Raw genomic sequence first — 15050 nt, forward strand, 5'->3', positions numbered from 1 at the left:
GATGCGTTTTTCCAATTCCACTTTTAAACGCAAAAATGATATCTGTGTGAATGGCCTTTTTGGCGGTTTAACCTTGCGGCCTAGTTTTCATTCGCGTAAAAATTGAAGATGGTGTCTGACTAAAGCTATAGGTATTCAACTAAAGCATCCCATTAATGGACATTTCCTAAACTTTACAAATGTCTTTGTGCCACCCCTTACTTGAACATTGTTTATGTTGGTTTTGTTGAGCGAAATGATAATAAGTGACAGATATTTGGAATTGAGAGATTGGGGAGGGTTAACCTTCTAAGGGAAGCTGTGATGGAGGAGGGAGGGGGACTGTTAAACGTCAAAGACAGCACAAAGTCTTTTGCCACGTAATTACGAGAGCCTTTCAGCTCCATCTTCTCTCCCAGGGGTCTCAATTTTTCATTTACAATCCACTCCACTGCATGCCAGTGAGCGCGCCGTTTGAAGTGCCAGAACGCGTGTGTGTGAGTGAGCAGGGAGCACGGCGTGGAGCAGAGGAGAGAGCCAACAGCTTCGTGAAGGCGGTGGAGTGTCCTGCCTCCTCTCCCTGCTTTACACACATGCATCTGAAAGGCATCAGCATTTCTGGATCGGCGCTCAGTCAACAACTCCGTGGAGCTCTGGAAGTTTTTTTCGCATTTTGAACCAACGATACTTTGCAGAAAGAGATTATATGGCTTTCAGTGGACGCAATCAACAGACTTTGTGGTCTTCATAGTCCTATTAAGTTGCAAAACGTTTTAAACTAGGTCAAAACATTGCTCCACCTGGATAAGTAGCTATCATAGTGAGCAAAGACAACGAAGGCATCGTTTTGGAGGCTGTTTCTTAGGAGTTTCTCTTTGAATAAACGCAAGGAGGACCTGTTTGGTTAACCTAATACTCTTGCCCAGTTTTTTTTTTTTCTCTTGTATCGTATTTGCGTCATGACTTCTAGCTATGCACATGTAATGGACAGACAAGCAACCATATCCAGCAGACTGGAAAGTCCCATTACAGCCAACCTGGAAAACCTGCAAGCCAAAAAGAACTTCTCGGTGAGCCACCTGTTGGATCTAGAGGAGGCTAGAGAAATGGTCGGTTCTCAGGCGGACGAAAGTGTTGGCGAAGCGGGCAGGACTATGCTGGAATCTCCGGGTTTAACCAGCGGCAGTGATACAACACAACAGGAGAGTAAGTGCTCATACTCCGTAAGAAAATCAAGTGATGTTATACTTATATAGAGAGAATCAATAACAGTTACCACAATATAATATTAGCCGAGAATACCATATTGGTAGCCTAGATTTTATATACAAAAATACTGTCAAATTTAGTGGGTATTTGACTCTGTAGATGTGGTGTAGTAAGAGACTGGATTAATCATTAAATTAAATTTATGATTTTTTTAACTGTATACTACTACAGTTAATATTAGCAAAAGTGTACAAACGTGATGCGAAGTTTCTCACCCGAAATACTAGCAGAAAAATGAATTACGCATGAGAAAACTTTATGAGTCGTGAACGAATTTTGTACATAATTTATGATTGTTGACATTCCAGCCCGTAATGCGTTAATAAAAATATGGCCCCGTAAACAGTGCGAAACTTGTGTTCACTTTTATAAGCAGAACTGCTTTCTGACATTGACTTTAATTTAATAATTTGCTTTATATAATAATTAAAAAATCATTTGCAATGGTGCAAAAAAAGTTATGAAATGAATAACAGGCACGTCTCTGTCATTTTTCAGTTTTCTTGGTCTAAGAAAAATATGAACTATAAAAAAGGCCGCTAGAAAAAAAAAAAAAAAAAAAACAGGAAAATACTAAATTTGCTTTCTGGTCCTTTTCAGTTCATTTAAACCCTATAATTTGTCATCATTATCCTGCATCCGGAGAACATACATATGCGATTATGGTATCGAATGGCAAACTTCCATTACTTATGTCTACAAATATAAATCGTGTTTTGCGGGAAATAGGATAAAAAATATTTTGGCCTGTTCTTTTTTTTCAAACTTAAGTTAAAGTGGAATTATTTTATTACCTAAAATTTAGCAGGCTATATAGCGGGTAGGCCCTACTTTCTACATTACACTTTCTGTTTTATTTTCTTGTTTAAGGTATCAATTTAAGGTAATCACTTTTGCTTATACACCGCCGTTCGTATAGTGAAATTCACAATTTAAAAAATCCCAAATTGTCTCAGTAGTACTTTTAAGACCGCATCTCTATCCTGAAATAAAAAAAAAAAAATAGTTAAAAGTAGGAAAAGGTTGTCGTCATTATTGCATTGTTTGACACGAGTCTGCATTTTTTTTGTTCGTTTATTCCCCAGCGCCGTGTAGACTTAAATGCGTTACTTTTCTTTTGGTGTGCAATTCAACATTACTCACACATCATTCACACAACTGTAATTTCAAACAGGGTTTGATTTTAGATTATAATTTATGTTTTTAAGGACAACATTTTGATTAAATTTGCCCCCAAATTTTATTAAACTCACACTGAAAGGTATATTTCAAAATAAATGATCTTATTGTTGTCATTCAAGATCATGAGAAAAAGCCATTCAATTGTGTATTATTTATCAGTGTTTCCCTAAAACCCTTGGACTCATTTTGTAGCAGCTTTTTTAAGCATTCCCATAACAAGCCCAATGCCCCATTAAACTGCTTGAGTTTTCATTTAAATGCAGCAAACAGGAAGTTTAAATAGTAATTAAACTGACCTTTACAATCTGAAATTGAACCAATAAAATGCTGACATTTAACAATCTCTCCAACAGGCCTAAAGGGCCTATACCCCCTGCTATGCCTAGGTCAAATGTCAGTGCTCATCTTGTGATCCTTTTGGAAAATTATGGTCGTGGAACTACTGTTGTCATGAAAAGCAAAGGGATGGCAACCCCATAGGCTGCAGTTTGTCTGTGCTGTCAGTTGAATGATTATCGAGTCTCGTGAGAGTCTAAGTTACTTCTGTGCTTTTGGCTGTAAAGTACTGATGGGAATAGGCTCTTTAAACATTGTTTCAAAATAAGGCTATTTTGACATGCTCCTTTATTATTTATTTATTTGCTTGACTGTAAAAGTACCAGTGAAACAAACAGTGGACATTTTACATATTGCTCAGATTAAACAGCAAAGGCATTTCTCATTTGGTTTCTTTTACGTTTATAAATCTCTCATTTAGTTTTTGTGATCGCACACAGAGTTTGTCTAAATAATTCCATGACAAAATGCAAAATAAGTAAGAAAAAAAACTCAAATTAATCCCTGGCATGGGTTTATGGCCTTGTGAGAAATGTCTAGGCTCATAACAAATAATTTTTCATTAGTTACATTGTACAGTAATGTTCACTGGTTGCACTGTAAATTTGTGTCAAATGTTATTTTTCAAGCTACTGTAAAACTACAAGAGGCAAAAATGTAAATATTATATTTGAAAAAATATTTGTGATTTATGCTTTGCAAAAATGTATCATGTTATATATCTTTTTTAGATTTCCTTCAACAATAATCATCCCAAAAACTTTTATTTTGGCTTCTCAAATCACATCTTATTATCTGTTATTATTTCTAAATCAACAGCATACCAAAAATGAATAGTAATAGTGACAAAGAGAGCTGAACATCTGCTGATGAACATTAAATCTGCAATATATAAAAGCTGCACCTCCTGAGATAAATTTCTGTGTGCTTTACCAGATGAACAGCTGAACGCAGAAGAAAAGAAGAAGCGGAAACAACGGAGGAATAGAACTACGTTCAACAGCAGCCAGCTGCAAGCGCTGGAGCGAGTGTTTGAGCGGACACACTACCCAGATGCCTTTGTTCGAGAAGACCTGGCACGCAGAGTCAATCTCACCGAAGCTAGAGTTCAGGTAAACTTCACACCCTACAATCATCAACTGCACTTTATTAGATCTTAAGTTACTGGTTGATTAGAGAATGCATCACTTTTGAGAATTTAATACAAAGCGTACTGAAGCTTTAATACCTCAAATGGTTTGAAATAAAAATGACCAAGAAGATTTAACCACTTGCCCAATTCAAGGTTTCAACAAAGATTGAGTTACAGATGTACGTGACGGTAACACTGCAGCTCGGTGTTGTCATCGGCCTCATCGTCAGAGTTCAGCGTGATTGTTTAAAAATCCCCAGCCGATCACTCTGCCTCTCAGCACACATGCTGTAGGCCGCAGCCAGTCTCCACATTCTCCTGTAATGAGACTGTTTTTGTAGAAAGATGGGGATTATTCCCGTTTATAGATCAAGAGAAGGAAGGGGAGAACGAAAGGAAAGAAATAGAACAAACACATCTGCAATTAATGTGTCCCAGAAAGGGAGCAATACAGAAATGCTTTGATAAAAGAGACTTTGAGCTCATTCCTCAGGCGCTGCGTAACCGGACACTGTGCCTCCACCAGGCCTGGTGCTGCAGCCAAGGCTTCGAGATCTGGGCTTCCCGCTCTGTCTTCAACCATGTTTCACAAGCTCGTTCGCCTACTCTTTAAAACCTCTGATGTGTCCTCTGCAAAAAAGGTGGACATGTGTGCACCAGAGGATCAGTGCAGAAAAATATTTTCCCACAAAAGCTACATTTCTCTGAAACTGAGTAAAAAGCTTGATTGATTTAATATCAATCCGCACACCCTGTTTTCTGTGCCAATCATGTAAGTCAGATACAATTTCAAGCAGAAAGCTGAATCATCTAAGGTCACAGAACACAAAACGCTCTGCTTTGTTGTAGTATTTTTTTTGTTTTTGATGCAGGCAGTGTTACGCCAGCTATATCTTGAATCTGAGAATGAGCTGCTCTGCAATCTGTCTTTCATCGCAATACTGTCATTTCGACTTGTGTTCTTATAGGTGTGGTTCCAAAACAGACGGGCAAAGTTTCGGCGCAACGAGCGGGCGATGCTGGCCAGTAAGAACGCTTCGCTTCTCAAATCGTACTCAGGCGACGTAACAGCGGTGGAGCAGCCTATCGTCCCCCGTCCCGCACCCCGTCCAAATGACTACCTGTCCTGGGGGAGCGCAGCCCCATACAGGTAACTCTCTAAATCCTTCTCATTTCATTTCCTCTCCGTATGTGTCTTCTGCTCTCCTGCCGTGACTTCATCTTCTCCAGTTGTCCTGGTTTCCTTCGTCCGAATGTTTTAGATTAGAATTTTATTCTTAAGCTCTTTTGTTTTCCTTTAAAAATTGGTGGAGTCGGAGGGCCGTGCCAGCAAACAAGCATGAACGGCAATGCCCTGCTTTTCCCAGCAGCGTTGCATAGGTAAAATAGTTCAAAGAAGCACGACGACTGGCTAGCAAGTCGTTTTCCGCCAGTCTTTGTGAAAGTGATGGTGGGCTGATCCCCTGATGATGAAGTGATAATCTGAAAACAAACCATATTAAATCCGCCTGTGACCCTCATGACCTTTGGGCCATAGGATACAAATTGACTTTCAGAGGGAGGAAAGTCCATTGGGCAGGATTTTTTGTGACTCTAGTTACACTTTGGTTATGATTTACAGTAATCTTCATTCTTAAAAGCCGTATAGAGTAACTAACCCTGCCACTCCGGCCAAATACCTTTTTCCCAGCAGCTGAAATATGCAACTCGACCTGGGAACACTTTCTGGCATGGATACGCATTTGACCAGCGACCATGCCAGTAAAACGAGCTTGCGCAATTTCAACGCACACCTAACGCATTACTGTGCACGTATAATGCATACATATTAATGCAGTATTTTTGAAGAATTATTAACTATTTATATATTCTTAAGCTGGTACCCAAGGCCGGAGGGAGGGCCAATGCGAATGCCACAGAAAATGCTGCCCACAGAAAGCAAGTACTTTTTAAATTTTCTTTTTATGGTTTATCATTTAAATTAAAAAATTAAGCGGTATATGTTGGGTTCACATTTTCAGCGGCTTATTTCTCATCAATAGCATATTAAAATTTAAATTGACTATCTCATATCTTATTTTCAGCACCATGGCAACCTACCCACCCACTTGTGCCAACACCACTTCCTCCCAGGGAATGAATATGGCCAACAGCATTGCTAACCTGAGACTGAAGGCCAAAGAGTACAGCCTCAACCAGGTGCCCACTGTCAACTAAGCCTGAAACGGGGGACGAGATGAGGGGACAAAGAGAAGCAAGAGACGTTGAGAAAAGAAGAACGCAGAGAAGCTGGATTAATTTGGCCTTCTGCAGTGTCAGAGCAGAGTGGATGTGACTTTTCGCCCCCCCCTAAAACAATGGAATTGCATTGTTGTCCCTCTCATTTGGCTTTTTTCTTCATCGCAGATGAAGGTATGTTTTTGAGAAACTTAATCTCATTTTGTACTGATCCGAAGATTGTAAAGACAGCGCAAGGACTGCTCTTTGGACGAGCAGGGCTCCGCTAAATCTGTAAGAAGTGGGAGACGGAGCGTCTGGATGCTGTAAGCTGTTCTTTCCTTGTTCTTTTTTGGCTTTATTTTGGGTCGACCGGACGGAAAGTAAAGACACTTTCATGGCAAACAATGGAGGACTGTTGTTTCACCACGGAATGGTTTAAATTACACAAGAGGTTTAATGCTGAGATTTGGCTAAATAGTAACCCACAATGTCTCCCATGTCTACATCCAGTAGAATAAAGACACATTTGTGGACTTTAATCAGTAAACATGAGATGTTTAAAACTGTCAATGCTAACTGAAGCATTGGGGTTGGATTACATCTTTTAATGTCTTTAATATTACACCACTGTTTAAGGTAAATACTGTGCCCCACGGTGACCTATGTATCTGCTCACAGTACATTAACACAATTATGTTTCAGATTTTCCAAACATGACGAGTTTTTTACCAATTATATTTTCTTTCTTATATTTGGAAACCATATAGTAATAAACCATTTTCAAGCAATACATCTTATACTATTGTGTTGAATCCCGCAGCTGAAGAGACATGCATATTTGTTTTTGCTGTTTTTCGCTAAATGCTCATATGTGAGAAACTGTTGCAGGCAACAGTATTACTCCAACATGACCTTACAAAATATATCCGTATGTAAGATTTCATGCTTTAAGTTAGTCAAAACATCGACGCTACAAAATAAATAATCCAAAATGAAGTTTGTTTCATATTATAGATTTTGATGGTTTTCAAATTGTGTTTTTTTTTTTCAAATTGTGTCCAAAACTTTGTGAGGGAAGACATTTTACCGTACAATATATTAATATTATTTTTGACCAGATTTAATTTTTTGCAGGTTGTCTTTTTGGGAAGCACATTAAGCAACACACCCGTGTTATTACAAACACTTTTAGAGCATCACACAATACTATGCAATGAGGCTGAGCTATGTTTTTCCGGTTGTGTTAATCCTGTCTAAACATCTCAGAACTTTTTGTTTTAGGAAATGTTGATTCTTCACGCTTTGCCCACGTAAAGAAAGAAAACGCCACGCAAATTCAAATTAAATTCAATTCATGTACTGTTTTTTTTTTAGCGAGTGAAGATAAATACCATAATAAATACCCCATATGTTTCAAATGATTAACACTAATTCAGTCATTTTTTGGACAGAAACTTATTAGATTATCATGCAGTAGTGTTATATTTTTAACATCTGTACTGAACATGTGTTACTCAACATGTTAACTACAGATTAGATCCTAGATCTGATACACAATGTGGTGAAAGAAACTTTCTGAACATGAATTTTCAGTTTTGTCGTTCACTTGCGCAGATCAGTGCTATATCTGTAACTCTATTTGTGTACATGTGTATGATGTGATCACATTTAGAGTGTTTAGGTTTAAATCTGGTTACCAGTTATGTCTAATATAAAATTAGTAGATAGCCCCAAAGGAAAGCATTTTTATGTCACAACGTGATGGGAAGCGAATCCCGGTTACCACTTTATTTCTGAGGGAAAGAAAACATGCCTATATTTTCTTACACTTAATTTTTTTTTTTTTTAAAATCCAAAACTTTATTTTTTAAACTAAGCCAGTTGCAAGAAAGGAAAATGTGTTGATGACTACAAGCAAATTAGTGACTTGCTCGCTTGCAGAATCACTCAAAATGAACAATTTCCAGATTTTTATCTAAAATAAACAAACTATTTTGAGGATTTGAAATGGCAATTTGCTGAACAAAGTGATTTTGTGTTATTTACTTATGCTATAAATTTACTTTATATAATTTGCTTATTTATTGATAATCTGCCAATGTCACATGCTGTTATTCACTGTAGCTATTCAAAAGGGCAAGACTATGTTAGAAGCGCTAGAATTTCTGGGATATTCACTAAATCAACGACGGGGGATGAGATTGTTATTATTTTCCATCATTATTCTCGGCCCAACCTATTGAAAATGCTTTCCGAGGCCTGTGTTTACACCCACGGGCGTTGATTAGTTACATGACTCATGTGTATATATGCATGTGTGTATATGCTAGTGCCTTGTTCTCCGTCCAGACTGTTGCATGCTCTCCATGCTGCGCTGCTCAGGTCAGGTCGAAGCGTCTCACCTTTCAGGCAGCCAGGCCCTGCTGACCTGAAGTGCTTCCAGATGTGCGTAGGCTGTGACCCGTTGGCCCCACCCCCAGACCGATCACCTCAGGCCTGGGGCCCGGGCCCCCTCCATCAGGGCTGACAGCATCCCCCTCGGATGGGTGTACGCGTAGCCGCCCGAGCAGATGACATACAAACACCTCACCCCCTCAGCACCACATCTGGAGCCTATTACAGAGGAGACAGTCAAAGTGAGAATGGGGGGGAAGAGTCTGAACAAGCATGTGTGTGGAATATATGTATGATAAGGTGGAGATGTTTGGAGTAAGTTTGAGCGTGCGTGCGTGCATACTTCCCATGACCTTTCTCGTTCCTTGAATCACAGGCTTCCCTTCTTGTCGTTTTTCCTTTGCTCCATAACAAATCTACCGCCTTCCATGTCAGGCCTCTGGCTATTGGCTGAGAACATGTGGCCACAGTCAGTTTATTAATGTGAGCGCTTGGATTGGGGTTTGCACAAAACTAAAAGTTACTTGTCTTTTGTAAAATACAGTCCAGCTGTTTACAACGTGCGGTAGAAGCCAATGCCAAGACGGCATTGTGTGCTGACACACTCTGACGCTGAATGGAGCTGAATGAAATGTGTTTCTGACGTGCAGAGTTCGCAGACCACAATCCACCTGCTGGGTTCAGCTACAGAGGAACATACAATCATCTTTGTGACAAAAAACACAGCACTTTGGCCTTTCAGATGGATTGATTGGCATTTTAAATGCATGGTGCAATTCCCTTGCGTGATTTTACTTGGCTGCTGCAGTGCAAAAAAACAGTGTTCCTAAGGCTTAAAAAAAGGAAAACAGCAGTTTGCTTCATTTAACTAAGTGTTTAAAAGTTTTAAGTAAATGATTTAAATAGATGTGAATGGTTTTGTAAACACACTACCAGTCAAAGGTTTTTTGTACCGCAAGTCTCTTCTGCTCACTAAGCCTGCATTTATTTGATCCAAAGTACAGCAAAAACAGTACAATTTAGAAATATTTTTTTACTATTTAAAAGAACTGTTTTCTATTTGTATACATTTTAAAATGTAATTTATTCATGTGATCAAAGCTAAATTTTCAGCATCATTACTTCAGTCTTCAGTGTCACATGATCCTTCAGAAATCATTCTAATATGCTGATTACTGTTTAAGAAACAATTATTATTATCAATATTTCAACAGTTGTTTACATTTTTCTTCAGGATTCTTTGCTAAATAGAGATTTAACTTAAAACGTCAAGTTGCCTCGATTTAAAATCTAACGTTACCACATTTTTACCGCGTTACCTGAGATGACTCGTGCCAAAGTTTTAGATTTTACGTCGATGCCGAGCTTACAGAAGTGTTAAGAACTTCTCAGTGGAAGAATTTTATTCCGTACAATGAACTAAACTATTTTTTTTAAAATAATTTTTACACTTCCCAAACACATTCATCGCCTCACGTAGCCTTTCGCGCGCATTTATCCTACACAGACGTTCTGTCTCGTAGATGTACGTAAGGGCGTAATTCGTTTTAAAATATTTGTACAGTATTATTTTTTAAAATATGTGAAACCCAAGTAAAGATACATGATTAGAGGAATTTAAAACATAAAGACACTTAAAAAATAAATGTACAAAAAAATAAAATAATTACTTTGCAACGCTGACAAGACGTCACTGAACGTGACAGCAAAACAAATATGAGTGTGTTGTATTTAAATGGCAGTATCAAGAAGAATTGTGTCCCCTTCAAGGTAAAGTAACAAATGCTTTAGTTATATTTTAAGTATATTTTATTTGATTTTAAAAGTACTGACCTCGTGCAAACTTGCTGAAAATAGAGCGACTCAACAGTGGCAGCTATATAGCTTTCTATTGCTGCGCTTTCACTGTGTTTGTAATTACAGGTTGTCTCTACAAGATCAAAGGATGCTAATTATTATGCAATAGACATTTTGGGGATGTTAACTGGCTGTTTAGACGTCTCAAGACTCGGATGAATATGTATTTTCATTTCTATCTCTTAAACAAACCGCCAGCGTGCACAAGTCTGGTGGCTGATGTGACATCGGTCTTCATCATCGCCGTATAATCAACTTAAGCTTCCCCCGGCACGAAAAGTCACATCTATTCCCTCAACAGCTCAACTATTTAAAATATGCACTGTTAAAAGGCTTTTATTTATAAATGGGGCAATGGAGAAGTGGATTGGGGTTTGGGTTTACATGGCTCAGAGCAAAACACATGTGAGCCCTGGCCCAGCCTGGTGACAGCTTTCAACTCTCCCTGTTCTGGAGTGAGGAACTGAGAAGAAATGCAGACCAAAACATCTTTCTCTCTTGCCAAATTACTTCAGAGCAAAAATCTGTCTTTCCTTCTGTGTGGTTTGGCATTACATTTTAAAAATATAAAAAAAAACGTTCTAATGAAATTCAGTTAACCATTTAGTTAACCTTGAAAGGGTTGATAAATAACAGCAGGCCTTCTGTATGAGCTACAAGAATATGTGATGCCAAATTAACCTTTTGACTGTCACCCTCAGATGTTTACTTCAATATATTACAATTAAATCCTATTCTAATCATAACAAACTATATATCACTGGAAAGGTCTAAGACTTATAAATAGATATTTTACTACTGTATGAACAGTAATAGATATAGATATATCTCAGTGAGTGAGCCTCAAAAATCTACATCATAACAGGAGTTCTGACCTTTGTCACCAAAAGTCTTTTTCATTGCCTTTGTCCCTATCATGCTTTAGAAATGATCGTAAATTATATATTGAATGTTTAAAACCTCTAAATTCTTCCTAAAACCTATTTTAAAATCTGACATTGCATTACCATCGAAATGATACTTCAAATTCATATTAGAAAATGTATTTGTTCATGAATTATAACAATTTAAGTTTAGATTTCACGTCTATGTTCAAAAATGGGTGTGACGGTTAACGGGATAATTCCTAAGATGTCGAAATATTGAGTGAGGGTCACATGGAGGATTAATATTTTTCTCAGGTCTTCTGAATAGCATCAAAAAAGGTAACTTTTTATCTCCCAATTCTGACTTTTTCTTGCAATTCTGAGAAAATCAGTCACTCAATTGGGAGAAGAATTGTCAGAATTGGAATTGGAATGACTTACTATTCTGAGGTGGAAAAAAACAGGATTGCAAAATGTAAACTCTGAAAACAAAACAAAAACAAAAAAGTTGAAATTGTGGAATGTTTAGTTAGAATTCCAAGAAAATAGCCAAAAATTCCAAGATGTAAACTTAGAATTCTGAGGAAAATTCAGAAGGTGATACATCTCAAACTACTGTCATGTGACAGTTGTAAATTTTTATTAATGTGTTCATAAGCTCAACAAGCACATGACAGATGACGGGCTCATGAGCACCATCATGTGGAGTATTTACAGATGCACTTTGCCCTTTCATACTAGCCAAAACATTCATCTGAATGAGTAGACTTTCACTGAAAGGAAGTGGTTAGAAATAACATTTATTTATGCTTTGATTTGCCAGCACTAGGAAAACTTGACTGGAAACTACAAGGTCCATTCCAAGATACCCAGTCTAATACAAGCACACTTCCTTTTCGCCCTAATAAAAGTTGCCATTCTGACTAAAATGTTAGCATGTTACCAAAAAACAAGCGTTTCTCCAAGATCAGACTTGAAGTTCCCACTTTACCTTGCTGACAGAATCTGAGGCCCTGTCACACATTTGCTGATATATTCAAGTGTGGAACGGGCTGTTTAGGCTGACCTCGGTGTTTAAACTATCACTAATTTGAGCTGGATAACTTCCTGCTTTCATTACTCTTGCCAGCAGGGCCGAGATGACAGAAAGTCCCAGCGGCGCCGGCCTGCTGGAGAGGAAGCAGTGCTGTGACAACGGCGCCCGAGTCAAACACAAAGGTCAACATCCACCGTGCACCTAAATCCCCATAGTGCCTGTTAAAACCGCAGGACAACGCAAATAGGTTGTGTCACACCATTTCCGCAGGTTTTAAAAGAAAGGTCAATTTCTGGCGAGGATAATTTAAGATGTTAATTCAGACATATGATCAGTTCTTCATCATAAGGAAGCCATTTATTAGGATTACGAAGACTAACACTGTGCAGCTCCAAACTTGTGTAAGAAAAGAAATCAAAGACTACGCAATAGAAATACAAGGTGTGAGGTCAGCCAGAGACCCTCTGCAAACATACGCATCAAAAGGAAAGGTCAAAAGCTTTTGTTTTAAGAATCCCCCTCCACTTTAAGCAACAGTTCGCTTTATATTCCATAGTACAGTCTATTCTTTTAACTTTACAGGGAGGAAATAATCATCCATTAATCTTTATTAAAGCCACAATCCATCTTATCTTCTCCAAACAGCCGACGCTTAGATCTGCTTACCATTGGTTTTTATCTTCCAAAACTGAGAGAAATCATTTTGCTCTTTCTCAATCACTCTTCTTTTCGTTCTGTGTTAGTTTGGGGTTTTCTATTTCAGAAATGGTCTCTACTGTGTGTAAATGGGGGTGCAGGGGGGTACATGCTGAAATGAATATTACTGTCACATCTCGAGCCAGGTCAAATTCCCCACCAAATGTGCAATTTGGGGATGACGCCTGCCACGGAAAGTCTGCCTTTAATTTTCTCCACTGGCACACACACTGACATGTGCACGCACGCAGCACATGCACACACACACATACAGATGCTTGCGAAGAGAGAAGAAGAAAGAGATATTGGGAGAAGCAAGTGCAGAACAAAGCAAATTCAGTGCAAGCATTTATTCTGCTCAGTTGTCTGATTTAAATAGTAGGGCTGTCATGAGACATGATGAAAAGAAATCAGGAGTCTTTATTAAACAAAGGCATTAATGTCAGTATCAGATGTTGTAAAAATAAATGTAATCATCCACAACTGTTTGGTTTTATTTTGATCAAGAAAAGGTGAAACTGATTTTCTTCTCCGTCTGTGTGTTTAATAGAAGTTCTGATAGCTCTACAATACAGATCTATGCAGAACTTAATGGACGTTCTTGTGGTTTATAAAACAAGACTTGAATTTGTAACTTACTGGCATCTTAAGAACTCAACATGCATGTGCTACATGCTGCAAAAGCAGTATTATTGTAAAATAGTTTTACTATTTAAAATAGCTGCTTTTTATTTGAATATATTTTAAAATGTAATTTATTTCTGTTATGAAAGCTAAATTTTCAGCATCATTACTTCAGTCTTCAGTGTCACATGATCCTACAGAAATCATTGTAATATGCTGATTTGCTGTTCAAGAAACATGTTTTATTATTATTATCAATATTTTAAAAAGTTGAGTACATTTGTTTTTGGATTCTTTGATTAATAGAAGGTTCCAAAGATCAGCATTTATCTGAAATAAAAAGCATTTTGCAGCATTATACACTATACCATTCAAAAGCTTGGAGCCAGTATAATTATTTATTTATTTACTTTTTAATGGGGGAATTCTAGAAATTAATACTTTTATTTAGCAAGGATGCTTTAAATTGATCAAAAGTGATGATAAAGACATTAATAATGTTACAAATCAGAGCAGCAAATCAGAATATTACAATGATTTCTGAAGGATCATGATAACTGGAGTAATGATGCTAAAAATTCAGCTTTGAAATCACAGGAATAAAATAGATTTTAAAATATATTCAAATAGAAAGCAGTTATTTTAAATAGTAAAAATATTTCAAAATTTTACTGTTTTTGCTGTACTTTGGATCAAATAAATGCAGGCTTGGTGAGCAGAAGAGACTTCTTTACAAAACATTTAAAATCTACTGTTCAAAAACTTTTGACTGGTAGTGTACATACGCCCCTTTTACACCTTTTTAGACCATTCAGTGCAAGAAAAACACAAGACTCTAGGCACTGGGATGAAAAAATCTAGAGGTGCATTTTATTTTAACTTGAGCACCACTTTTTCAAAAACGTTGGCACGTTTATATAGCAAAACAATGAAAATCAGTGCAGTGGAATGCAAAAACACATTCTATGTGAATGCACTTACAAAGCAAGCATTAATTTCAGTGTCTAAATATGTTGCACGGTTAAATACCAGAATAAATTGGCCATATTTGTGCACATCAGTGCTAAATAACCTCAATTATATTGTTAACTAATTTTATGTTCTATATAGTGCATTATGCTTTTGGATCCTGTCCATGTCATTTTTTATCTCAGACGTCAATACTTACTGAGCTGAAACATTTATTTTGAGTGTTGGCACTGTCTATGCACAATCTACAAATGCAGACTAACAAACAAAGAAATCATTTCGATCAACAGGGTTATTGAAAGAACATTCAGGCATCCGCCTGCAAGCTTTGATGTGAGAACAGGGATTGATGGGATTTTAAAAACTGTATTGTGGTGCAGCTGTACAAAACTGCACTGGTAAAACTGCATCCCTACTTTCACTTTCACTAATGAACATAACATTCCAGTGTGACTGTATATTATATCAAACGTGTTTATTAAGAATTTTT

At 37.5% G+C, this 15050-nt stretch overlaps 1 protein-coding gene across 3 annotated transcripts; it reads left to right on the plus strand.

Moving 5' to 3' along the window:
- The first annotated feature begins 388 nt into the window (after positions 1-388).
- Positions 389-7305, plus strand: prrx1b (paired related homeobox 1b). 3 transcript variants are annotated; one of them, XM_051139116.1, is made up of 5 exons: positions 389-1185; positions 3703-3878; positions 4867-5048; positions 5775-5840; positions 5983-7305. In XM_051139116.1, the coding sequence occupies exons 1-5, from the start codon at positions 939-941 to the stop codon at positions 6113-6115; spliced, it is 804 nt and encodes a 267-aa protein (XP_050995073.1). In that variant the 5' UTR covers positions 389-938; the 3' UTR covers positions 6116-7305. The 3 variants fall into 3 exon arrangements, with proteins under 3 accessions (XP_050995073.1, XP_050995072.1, XP_050995071.1); XM_051139115.1 differs by having other exon boundaries at positions 5775-5836; positions 5983-7303; XM_051139114.1 differs by lacking the exon at positions 5775-5840 and having other exon boundaries at positions 5983-7303.
- The last annotated feature ends 7745 nt before the right edge of the window (positions 7306-15050 follow it).

This window comes from Labeo rohita, chromosome 20, assembly GCF_022985175.1.
Source record: "Labeo rohita strain BAU-BD-2019 chromosome 20, IGBB_LRoh.1.0, whole genome shotgun sequence".
Taxonomy (NCBI): Eukaryota; Metazoa; Chordata; class Actinopteri; order Cypriniformes; family Cyprinidae; genus Labeo; species Labeo rohita.

Coding starts and splice junctions, on each gene's coding strand:
- prrx1b (XM_051139116.1), top strand. CDS start 939: ATGACTTCTAGCTATGCACATGTAATGGACAGACAAGCAACCATATCC. Junction 3,879..4,866: donor TCACCGAAGCTAGAGTTCAG/GTAAACTTCACA, acceptor GTGTTCTTATAG/GTGTGGTTCCAAAACAGACG. Junction 5,841..5,982: donor ATGCTGCCCACAGAAAGCAA/GTACTTTTTAAA, acceptor TCTTATTTTCAG/CACCATGGCAACCTACCCAC.